The following is a 12,921-nucleotide window of genomic DNA, read 5'->3' as shown; positions in this document are numbered from 1 at the left end:
ATGTTAAACTTTCTAAATGTTAACCTATTTAAATGTTAACCTATCTAAATGTTAACCTATCTAAATGTTAACCTATCTAAATGTTAACCTATTTAAATGTTAACATATCTAAATGTTAACTATTTAAATGTTAAAATTTCTAAATGTTAACCTATCTAAATGTTAACCTATTTAAATGTTAAACTTTCTAAATGGTAACCTATCTAAATGTTAATATTAAATGTTTACCTATTTAAATGTTAACCTATCTAAATGTTAACCTATTCAAATGTTAACCTATGTAAATGTTAACCTATTTAAATGTTAAACTTTCTAAATGTTAACCTATCTAAATATTTAAAAGATTTTAATGTAACATTTTGGATTCATCGGACTAATGTTCTCATCTTGAGTGTGAGTTTTACAATTTCTCGGTCGATGTAACCTCAGACCTTCTTCAGCTGGATCTTGTCGATTTTGGACAGAATTTCCAACGGGACCTTTTATTTACTTCACGGGGTAACATGCTCTTGTTCTGTCAGCCATGACTGGATAGAGGTGCTAAGTAATTCGCAATTACATTTTTTTCGGTCGCCCGCACTGAGAATTGAACCTTCAACCTTTAGAAGAATATAGCTTTTACAATTGATTTTTACAATTACTTGAACCATTGCGCCATGGGTTCTTCAAAATTTAGAAACGTCTGAACCAATGTTTTCGCATGATTTTAGTCATGCTGTTAATTAGATGGTTTATGCGAAAATGACAAAAATAATTAATTTTCATCTTCACAATTCTTAATATTTCAAGCAAATGTCGAAAGGAAAAAAAGAAGCAAATGATGGAATCCTACGTTCTAAATTTGTCATGATAAATTATTTCAATTGTGGGGATTTTAAGATTTTTCAACTGAAAATTCACCATTGGCCGAAACAAATGAAACGAAATCACAATGAGGGCTTGGATGATTTGTTCATTAAATTTAATTTTAATAACAAATATGGTATCGTATGCGCATGCGCACGAGTGACGCAACAGATATTGACACAGATTTTTTTTAATTGGATAATCCGGGTTCAAATCATGTCGGAATACTTAAATTTGTTTACACTGTCATACTATCGAGAAAGGTGAACCTTCACTAAATTGTATTCAAGGAATCGTTCACAATAGGTTTTTCATTTTAGGTACAAAAGGTTTGATCTGCTGCTATTGAATAGTTAAAATAGGATAATTGGATTTTTTTTTGTTTTATGGAATATCAATCCTTTTTGTGTTATTTAATGCTGAATTCAGTAATTTTGGGAAAAAATGCTTTATGCTTCGAGTTTGTTATATGTTCAAATATTTATTCATAATGTTTGGTGTAATTGTTTCGTTTTACAACGTATGAACTCATTTTCAAATACCGAATCCAGTAATTTAAAAAATAGGTTTTTGTGCTCCAGTTTATTATATCTTCAAATATTTATTCATGAAGTTTGGTTTATTTGTTTTGTTTTAGGGCATATCAACCATTTTCAGATTATTTACTGCCAATTTTTATATTTAAATATTTATTCATTTGAGTCTTGCAAAGGGAAACGAAAAAAAAAAAAGAATAAAACAATGACACCAATGGTTGGCGCATTTTAGGTCAGGAAACTGGTATCTTTAGACAGCCTGATCTGGTAGCATCAGGTCCCATAATATAAACAATATAACCAAAATGAGTCCACGCAATATAGGCGACGCCTCAGTGCTCCAGGGTCATAAACAAAACAGCCAAAACAAACATAGAATGAACATTTTAAGATATAAAGACCTTGATGTATAAAATCAGAATTACGGAATTTCGCATTAAATAACCCGAAAGGGTCGATATGCCGTAAAGCAAAACAACCCATTAAATATTATGTATTTAGTTGATCAAAAAACTACCCCACATCATATATTTATACGTTAAACAGTATCCTTTATCAAAAAATTTAAAAAGAACATATCACTTATATGTCAATTAGAGGACGGAGTAAACGGTTCCTTAATAAATAGATACCCGTCATAAAATGATCCAAAGGTTAAACCCCAACAAATAAACATATTAGCTCATGGTGTGTATTAATAATCTGATCAATTGAGCATACATTTGATCTGAACCGCAATAATGAAGAGTTCAATAAGTATTCAAAACCAAAAGAGTAGTTGTGAGTAACCATTCCTTTGAAGATTATGTTGAATTATGCAGCTTGTACACGAAACTACAAATTACCTTGCAAGTCACTTTTTGATGGATAATATAATCAGGAAAGCATGTCCAGGCCAAGTGCAGCGTGAACTTCAATAACTGATTTAACGTCGTTGTCCACTGGAGGTAAAATGTCTCTACAAAAGTTTCCCAATTTTATTAGATAAAAAGAATTAGTTCTCGATTCTCCAACATACAGTTCTGTAATCCTATAGCTACGCTCGTTGACATGAATGATCAAAGCAGCGGCCATTACTTAACGGCTCATTTCTTAAGAACTTACTGACGTCACAACCAGCCAATTGTCTTCGGGATTCAGCCGGGCGTTAATTTTAAAATGTTAACATTAGTCATCATCAGTGAAAGGAATCCTTTGTTTCATTATTTTCGGCATTACCCGTGGCGTGATTGTTCTCGCATGACTTTCGCCGTGTATATATATATATATATATATATATATGTGTGTGTGTGCGTGTGTGTGTCTGTGTCTGTGTGTGTGTGTATGGTGTTTTATTTTTACAACTTCAAGTATATATTAAGTTATGAAAATATGTTTTGTAGATTAGGTACACGGAAGTTTCATCCTCGTATATATATATATATATATATATATATATTACACAGGCATCACCACATTATCAAGGCCAAGAGGCCACTCAAGGATAAGGGTTATAGATATACTTTTTATTTGTTTTTACATAAGCAGTAACATGAGCATGTTTCGGTCAGCTAGTTACAAGTAACTAGAAACCTACTAAGGCGATACAGCTTATACGAAAGCAAAGTTTGTAATCTTACAACTAACTAGCTGACTGAAACATGCTCGTGACTGTGTAGCAACATATTACTGCTCATGTAAAAAAATAAAGAGTATACCTGCTCTAATTCAGTATGGAGCACTCTTGTTTTAATTTCGTTAAACTTTGTTGGTTACTTAACTTCTGGCAAACAATATTATATATATATATATATATATATATATATTTAAATAAGTGGGCGGTAACCAACAATGTGTATTTTTAACATTATTTTATCATCCCGTGTCTTGGTTTTTCATTGAAAATTATGTTTAGATCATTGTAATAATGTTTTTAAATCATTGAAATTGTTTTTAACGCGTTTTAGACGTTCTGTGAAGCGTCCTCTTCAGAAATTATTTAAAATGCTTAGAATATATTAAAGATGTATTGGAGATGTAAAAAGAGCATTTTCGTAGTTCATTTGAAATGTTTCCAAGAGATGGAAACGTAGAAGTGAATCTACTTTTCATTGGAATGTTCAATTTTTATTACTGTTTTATTGGGCTGCCGTCACCCCTGTCTTATGTTTCTCTCACCCACTCTCTGTTTCTGCTTTTGTTTTTATTTATCTTTTTTTCTCTTTAGGGTATAATGTGCGTGTGTGTGTGTTTTTGTTTATTGGTTTGAAGAATGTGTGTAATGTTTTATAGTATTATGAAGTTATTTGCGTCCCTAGAAAGGTAACTGTGATCCAAGGTCGTTACTAATGTGTATGTGTGAGGAGGGGGGAGATGAACCAGCTCCTCTGAAATAAGGGTAGGGGTGTTTTCATTCAATTTTGATATTTATTTTTTGGATTCTTAGATTTTACTCTAGTGATTTTTCGTTTCAGTCTTAGACTGTTCGGGTATTTAAAATTTTTTTTAAAATTACATTTTCACCCCAAACAAGGCACATTGCCACTTTGGTGTAGGGGGCTACTATCAGGGGGTAACATCTATTGGGTACTATGTAGGGATTTGGGCAGCAAGGTGTCTGTTCACGTTACACGTGAACTTCTGCACGTCAGTACAGTTGGGGAAGCAGGGACCCGGAATGGAATTCCAAAGTGTAGCGGTTCTGACGAAGAATATTCTTTATATTATGTTTGTTTAGATAAAGAGTTGTATTTATAAATATATATAGGGGATTTTTTAAATGTTTCTATACTGGTTTAAGAAATTTCGAGGTGGCGACGAGAGTCTTGAAGATGATGATCGTAGTGTCGACCATCGGATGTTGACAACGATCAATTAAGAAGCTTAATCGAAGTTAATCAACGTACAACTGTCCAATAACTTAGATGTAACGTATACGACAATTTCCAACCACTTGAGAGACGAAATAACTTAATAAATGGCTGCTTCACGAATTGAAAGACAACCAAAAGAAACGCCGTTATCAAGTGCCATCTTTCCTTTTACGCAGCAAGAACGACCCGTTTCCCGACCAGGTTGTGACTTTCAATGAAAAGTGAATTCTTTACGACAACCAGCGACGCCCAGCTCAGTGGTTAGACGCCGACGAAGCTCTATGACACTACTGGAAGCCAGAGTTGCACCAAACGAAGGTCATGCTGACGGCTTGGTGGTCTGCACTCGGTCTCATCCATTAGTTTTTTGAATACAGGCGAAACCATTAGAGCCGAGTACTGTCAACAAATGGATGAAATGCATCAGAAACTTCGACAACAAAACCCATCATTAGTCAACAGAAAAGGTTCAATTCTCCTCAACGACAATGCCCGACCCCGCAAACATTGAACGAATTGGGGTACAAAACTCTGCCTTATAAGCCCTCTCTACCACTTTTTAAAGCATCTCGAATACTTTCTGCTTAAAAAACCTAACCGATATCCATAACACCTCCAGCGACTGAATCGCCATTAGAACGAAACATTTTTACGTGGCAAAAGTCTGTTGTTTCTGATGGTGTTTATTTTGACAAATAAATGTTTGTTTGAATCGAGATATGGTCATCTGAATTTAAAAGTTAAAACCTGCAAGAACTTTCTTGTGAACCCGATAGAATGAGATATAAATATATTACGCACACACACACACACACACACACACACACACACACACACACACACACACACACACACACACACACACACACACACACACACACACACATATTACAATTGGTTCTAACCTGTTTGAAAAAAATATCTAATTAAATCTTATTTCATTAAAGTATATATATATATATATATATATATATATATATATGTTGTTTTGAGAAAGAAACTCCGAAGAATTTATAAAATGGTGATCAACGTTGCGCCCCTATTGCAGGGGACATCGTCAGGATATGATATAATATAATATATATATATATATATATATATATATATATATATATATATATATATGCAATTAGTGAAAATATTTTCATTTAACTAGCTTTGAATTAATGAATGTATGAAATTTTCTGTTTAAATCTCTTACCATTATTTGTAGTTTTATTACTTCATTCGTTAATATAATGATAATAATAATAATAATAATAATAATAATAATTATTATTATTATTATTATTATTATTATTATTATTATAATTATTATTATAATTATTATTATAATTATAATTATTATTATTATTATAATTATTATAATTATTATTATTATTGATGTTTATTTCTTTGTAATTATAATAAAACTTGTAATTGATTGTAATTGCTAAACTCCAAATTATATTATGGTTTTCTTTATTTTTTGAAAATGTTATTAAGAATGTTTTATATATAATCTATTAATATCGTTATAAAAAAAGAGAATCTCTTCAATTTTATTAATGGCGAATTTATCTCTTAATTTAGTTTAACTATTAATTCTTTTGCATTTGGATATTGCATTTAAAAACAATAACTGAAAACATCCCTTTTCTATTGGTGTATGTTTCTCTGCATCTATGGTTTTGGTAGTTTGTGTCTCTTTTTATGTTTCATTGTTTTGTATGCTATAAGAAATGCATTGCAATTATCATAAAGTAATTTAGTTTCAATAAAAGTTCATGTCGTCTCAAAAACGATCGTACACAAAACTAATGTTTATGCTGAATTTTTTACCGTATATGTCATAAATTTGTTCACTACTGATCTATGATGTCTCCATGTATCCACACACACACACACACACACACACACACACACACACACACACACACACACACACACACACACACACACACACACACACACACACACACACACACACACACACACACGCACGCACACACACACACACACACATATATAACGTACATATGTGTGTGACTGCTTGTAGGTGAATATAGGTAATAATAGAACTTGTTAGAGGTTCATGTAATTATTATTGACTTATAAAAAGAATCGTAAAACGTTAATCGCAGTTAGCTTGACGGACTTTATTTAAGAGTAAAGGACAAACCTTTCTCTGAAGTTTGCTTGCTATAAGTATATTGTATACTGCTATTAAGCTCTAATCATGAATTAAACACCGTTGAAGAAAATACTGAAACTAATATATGTGCATAATATATTATTTTATAATATAAGTATATAATTTAATACTGATACATGTATATATGCGTGTGTGTATGCGTTTGTGTGCGTGAGTATGCATGTGTGCATGTGTGCATGTGTGTGTGTGATAGATAGATTATAAATATAGAATCTGGGAGAATGCATAGACAAATAGGTAAACCACAAAATATAGAAGACAAAATCACACGCACCCACCCCCAAAATAGAGCTGTAGACTAATATTTCGCTTCTTCATTTGAGAAGCTTCATCGTGAGTGATTAAGTTTCTGCTCTATTAAAGAATCAAAATACAGGTTTACGGTTAGGTTTACAGATATGATTTTGGTTTTTATGTTTTCTTTGTGTCTCCTTTGTTTATCTTGTGAACGTATAGTTACGAGTCTATTCAAACAGTATGTAATGTATATTTCTTATCTAAAGATATCTTTCTCTCTATACTAATGTATTTTTGTCACGAGAAACATATAAATTATTTGATATACGTAATATTTAATACACCCCTTGACATTGCTCGCATTTGTACACATGCAGCCCGATGCGATTCGATATTATAATAGTTAGTAAAAAATTGATTTGTTGACACTTGTTAGTTGATGTCAGAGTTCAGGAATAAAAGGGAATACAAGTGCAAAAGGAGAACCATGCGATAGGAATGGAAACTGGGTGATGGGGGTTGGGGTTTGAAACGCTGCCGAAGATCACTATACGTACCAGTTCTGCACTTTTGAACATTGTGGACAGCGTCGCTAATACTAAGAAGTGTTCGGTTGAGTCGTTCTTCTTTATCTTCTTGGACATCGGAACCATTTGCTTGACGGCTGCAAAAGAACACATGACGCACAGAATCAGCGGGAAAATTCTTCCATGAATGATCAAACGCTTTGACTATTCTTCAGATATTAAGATTTTCTCTTTATTATCATAATCAAGCAAATTCAATCAGGCACAGTTGATTCACACAACGATTCCTGTTAGGTAGTTATATGAAGCAGAGACACAGACCTTAGATCGAAGTAAAGTATAATTCTGTTCGATCCTATGAGACACTCCCAGGCATTACCATAATTTTGAAAAGGATAGGTTTGTCGCTTAAGGCGCTCTTACTGAGTAATACCGACGATTTCGATCACTGCAAATTTGTATCCATTCACAGCTAGATCTCCCACAGTAAACCAGTATCATGTCTAAATTTGCTGCAGTTAAATATACTAATGGAAGGTGACGATGGTTTAGTAGTTAACGACACGGTCTGACAACCTGTTTCTTTGGTTTTGCTAATTAGCGGGGTGTAATCGCTTATCAAGACCCAGAGGCCACTCAAAGATAAGGATTATACATCACAATGATGAAAATTATGAAATTTGGGTAGGTTTTGGTAATTTAAGACGACGGTCCAACAAGAACTTGTTTACATTAGTCTTGAAAACAATCATGTTTACATATGCACGTATATTCTCAATGTTATTTCCTAGTCTTTTACACTCGTTCGCATCTTTTTAAAATTTTATTCCTTGATCTGCTGGATTATATTAGGGGCAGTTTCCCATGTAGTAGGGGTATCCTAACCGAAGATTTTGGAGTTGCTATTTATGTGTTTCAGTGTTGCGGCAGTCATTTTAGCTTCTTGATATTTTCTTGATAACTTGTCGTGGTCAGTATACATATGCTTGTCTATTTCCTCTGAGCATCGTCTGATTACTTAGATTTCTCCATTAAGATCTAAGTTCAGGAGAGTCCTATTATACCTCTTCCATCGCGGAGTGCATTGATTCTTAAAGGCTGATTGGCGAACTTTACATCTTTTATCTCTTAAATTCTCCCGCATTTTATTTTCAGAAAGAATGTCCCATGTCACATCCAATATGTCGGATCCGTTAATATCTTATATTGATAGTTTTATACGTTATACGTAATTCCAACAAAGACCAAATAGCAAGCCATGAAACACTCCTGATTATGCTGCTTCTATTGATCATAGAAATTGCTTAGTCAATTACTATCATCGGAACAGATGCCTTGAAATTAAAGCAGTTCATTTAGAAATAATAATATATAACAAGAGAAAGTAATCTATATAAATAAATCAGTAGATATATGTTAATGTGTCTTTCTGTGTGTAAATATTTAACCGATAAACTCTTAAACTAGTGGTCACAAAACACTGAAATCAACAGAAAATAGTAATCATACACCAATGATGATTTACAAGGAGTAAAATTGTTTGGATGTGATTCATAATAACATGTACAGAATACTGACAAGTCGAAACGCAAAAATGTTCATTTAAATTTTCCGACATGTTTTTACTTCTTTCTGCGCATGCCCAAATTCAATTTTCTGTGTATGTCTATTTAGCAGTTTTGCATGGTGCTGAACTCAAATTTAAATAAGTTTAGGCCTTGGGGACTTTTGGGGCTACATGGGGGGGTAGAGGCAAATGATGAATTTAATCATTTCTTTTTTTGCATAGTGCAGAACTCAAAATTACAAATGTTAAAGCCTAAAACTGCACAGTTTGTTCATTTTCACCAAGATTTGACTTCTCCTTTGGACTTTTAAGACTAAATGGGGGGGGGGCAAACGCTGAACTTAGTAATTTTTTATGTCTCGTTCATTGTGCACTCACGGAGGACCATGTATGCTCCACTTGTTATTTTTTAAATTACTACCATATATTAGGTACAATATAATATTCAATAGAGAATTGGCTCTGTAATAATAAATATATAAAATATACATGAGCTAAAGCATATTTAAACATATTTTAGGATCCGGCAAACATAAAAACGAAAATAGCCTTTTATAAAAGCTTGTATTGATTTTAATGCAATACTCCTTCAGGTGAAATTACATGGTGAACTCGGGAATTTCCACGGAATTTCGAACGGAACACTTTGATTAACATGCTTAAGCGTAACATGCTCTCGTTTCGTAAGAAATTCCGTGCAGACCCCAAACGAAAAGCTTCTTGAATTCGACAAGAAACACCTGGAGAAAGTCGAAGGTTACATTAGGCGAAACGTGCGAATAACGCATACGATAAAACCATTAGTTCAAATAATTCCAATAATATGAATCAGCAATCCTCATCTCAAAACTGTAGAAACAGAATGCATTGTGGGATATGCAAATGTGGGCATGCCACTCTATTGTTGCATTAAAGTTGTCACACGACGGAGAAGAAAAGCTACACGCTTCATAATTTTCCAGTTTCTCGGCTAATAAAATATCAGCCAGTCTTTTGATATGATAATTGTTGGTAGAGCGTTGTAACATAGAGACGCTCCATTTTGAATTTCTATGCCTGCTGCCTGGTTAGCAACATAAGAAGAATTGATTTTTCACACGCGCCTTGTTTGAATGCGCCAACCAAACGTTCGCTATTTATACACTTCGCATCGCAAACTGGCCGTCGCCGATTTATTTTGTGTCTTATGTCAAGGATTAGCGAAGTAAGGAAACAGACTTTTGAACAGTTTTTATGTTTTTGGGAGAGAAATAAAAGACGCAAAGAAATAGGAATAGACTTTTATACAAAAACACGAAGAACAGTATTACTTGCTTTGATTGGACTATTGTCCCCGTCTTGAGTGTTATTTGTGCAACGTTTCGGTAGGTGTTACCTCCTTCGAAAGGAGAAGAGGAAATGTTGTCCGACGAAGGCCGGAGCCTACACCGATTAAAACGTTGCACGAATAACACACAAGACGAGAACAATAGTCCAATCAAAAAAAGTAATACAAACAATCAACCCTCATCTAAATAATTCAGAACAAAGAACAGTAATTCATATTTTTTATCCGGTGGCGTATGATATTAAACAAGGAAGCGTACGTTTCCCCCACTCCATGACTATTTTACCTTTTTTTTTAAATTCTAATATCTTATATAAATAAAGATTTTGTTTGTCTGCCCGCCTTTCAAATCCATTTTTTTTTTGTCAGTCAAAATTGTTATAAAAACATAATAAATACACTGCACAATTTGTTCTCATTTAAATTATCAGAGGAATTAACTATTTTTAGAAATGAACAATATTACATTAACAAAAAAAAACAACAAAAAACAAAAACAAAAAACAAAAAAACGAACGTCATGACCGGAAAGCGAAACTGATACCTTGAGATCTTTAGTCTGAGGTCATACCAAGTGATCTACTCGGATTTTTTTATAAATAGAGCTTAAAACATTACCTTAAAATTATTATAGCTTTGGTGTAACCTCATGTATTAATCAATTACGTCATTTTCAAAACATGAATTTAAATATGAATAAAAATATACGAATGAGTAAGCATTATTAATAATGTTTGAAAATAGTCCAACATAATTTACTTTGCTTTAACTATCTAGTGACATTAAAACCAATTCATATTTCATATATACTAGAATTTTAGTCAGAAGTGTCTATAATTCGAGTGTTATAAAATTCAATTTTTCAGGTGAGGTCAATTGAGGTGGAGTAACATTGAAGTAGAATAATTTCTTAAAGATATATGTTCGTCTTTAACCCCTTAAAGATAAATCCGGCCTTCACACGGAACCAATGAGCACACTCCATCTCCAAGTACGTAACCCTTTATCAACATTTCTGCTGTTATTTTTTTAATTTCTATAATTTAAAAATTATAAAAAAAATTAAGGCGCTAATATAGATGTGTTGTCAGAACGCAGATGCCAAGATATTATTATGTTCCTTATTCTCTGGATTTTAACGCATCCAGCTCCAAAACATAAGAGTCATAGACAGACATTTAACTAAGAGATGGCTGACTTGTGAGTTAATTGCAAATTACGACTATTTACAACGATTAAAATAAAATATTTTGAAACGTAACTCAATCCCAAACCAAGAAATATTTTAGCATGCACTTTCTGTTAATAAAATATAGAGGGAAAGCTCAAGGCAATAAAGGTTGACTAAATTTGCTTTAGTATAATAATAAATATTCTAATCATATTTTTAATGATTAATATGATAATGAAAAATAACCAGGTTGTTTCTGAATTAATAAAACGTACTTAAACTGTTACCATATCCCCCAACAATTTTTTAATCCAGGGTATCTATTTTTTACTATTGAGTTGAAGCTTTTTAAAAATTGGTTTGAATACATAAATTGAACGTAGAAACTAATTTTATTTAGAAAGCGAAATATCAACTCTCTTATTATTAGAACATTGCGTACATGTGATATGTTTTAGAAATCAAGAGGCTATTCATTTAAGATAAGAAGATGAGTTGTCTCAGAAAAAACAAGTGCAGGTTCGTCACACAGAATTAGAGAGTGAAAACCACCTAACATCAAGTTGTAAGACCCTGCTAGGAGACGGCTATTATACAGTGCGACACAATAAAGTGTGTAAATAGATCCACTGAAAAATCGATAAAAGGCTGAATATCCAGTGTAGCAGCAAGTCTTAGGAAGATATACTAGAAAGAACCCAGCGCGACCGTAGCCGAGATTGAACTCACTACACGAGTTTGTAGTGTAATTCAAATCTTATTGGAAGCTGAATATTTGGTGCTTCGCCAGGGCTATCCAGGGTATTTTTTATCGTGACGCCATCACTAGATGAGGTGCCTACTACCGCTTAAGAGAATCCCATCTACTCTCGAGAAAAGGATAGACCGCGCCAGTTTCTCAACTTGGCATTTTACCTCGCGGTAAGAAATGACAGTTGCAAATAAGTCATAGACACTCCATAAGGACCACGAAATTCCTACAGATCGTACCTAGAAAACGGAGCTGTTTAGCCTGATATAATGATATAGGACAAGAAAGTTACAAGTATCGACCTTTGTTGAAGTAACTGTTCCTAATAATACTCGACTTAACAGAGCTAAGAAGATAACGTAATGTAAAGGCCTTACATACGATATGAAAAGAAACTGGAATTTTAAGATCTCCACCGTTCCAGTATTTATAGGAGCAACCGGACACATGAAAAATAATTTCAAAACCTATCTGTCTAACATACCCGGTGAACTAAGTGCAAAAGAAATAAACACAATTGTACTAAGAGGAATGGTGTGAATCTTGAAACGATCTCTCGGTTGGAGTGACTGAAATAGTGGGTGAATTGTTCAAATTCATCGGTTTACCATTCACAGGCAACATGAATTGGAACAAATATGTTGAAGACATTGCCAAGGCTGCCGCAAAAAAGGTGGGCTCTCTCTCTACCGTTTGAGAAAATTACTCATACTAGAGAGTATCTTATATCTCGACAAAACCACCATTGGCCTTGCATGGATTATTATTGCCACATCTTTACCACTTGTCTATCCCTTTCAGGCGGGGTAAAAATAGATCTCTAATAGGTTCTGCACTATCTACTGCTACCCTCCAATCTCCGTCCCATCGACACAATGTTGGATTCTTGTACGTTGGGTTCTTGTACTTTAAT

General features: G+C 33.3%; 1 protein-coding gene across 14 annotated transcripts in view; it reads right to left on the bottom strand.

The window, feature by feature from the left end:
• LOC145295882 (SCY1-like protein 2) overlaps positions 1-12,921 on the bottom strand; it is a 681,757-nt gene that overhangs the window by 71,976 nt on the left and 596,860 nt on the right. For all 14 annotated transcript variants that reach the window (XR_013869903.1, XM_080141631.1, XM_080141623.1 and 11 more), the window contains exon 15: positions 7,223-7,329. Coding sequence is in view for 13 of the 14 variants with exons in the window: in XM_080141631.1 (XP_079997757.1) it covers positions 7,223-7,329 (107 nt within the window). In the remaining variant the exon portion in view is untranslated. The remainder of the gene's footprint in view (positions 1-7,222; positions 7,330-12,921) is intronic.

Source organism: Euprymna scolopes, chromosome 16, assembly GCF_053919585.1.
Source record: "Euprymna scolopes isolate OS-2025 chromosome 16, ASM5391958v1, whole genome shotgun sequence".
In the NCBI taxonomy this organism is placed as follows: Eukaryota; Metazoa; Mollusca; class Cephalopoda; order Sepiida; family Sepiolidae; genus Euprymna; species Euprymna scolopes.
Note: the sequence above shows the minus strand (reverse complement) of the source record. Positions and strands in the feature narration are given on the sequence as shown.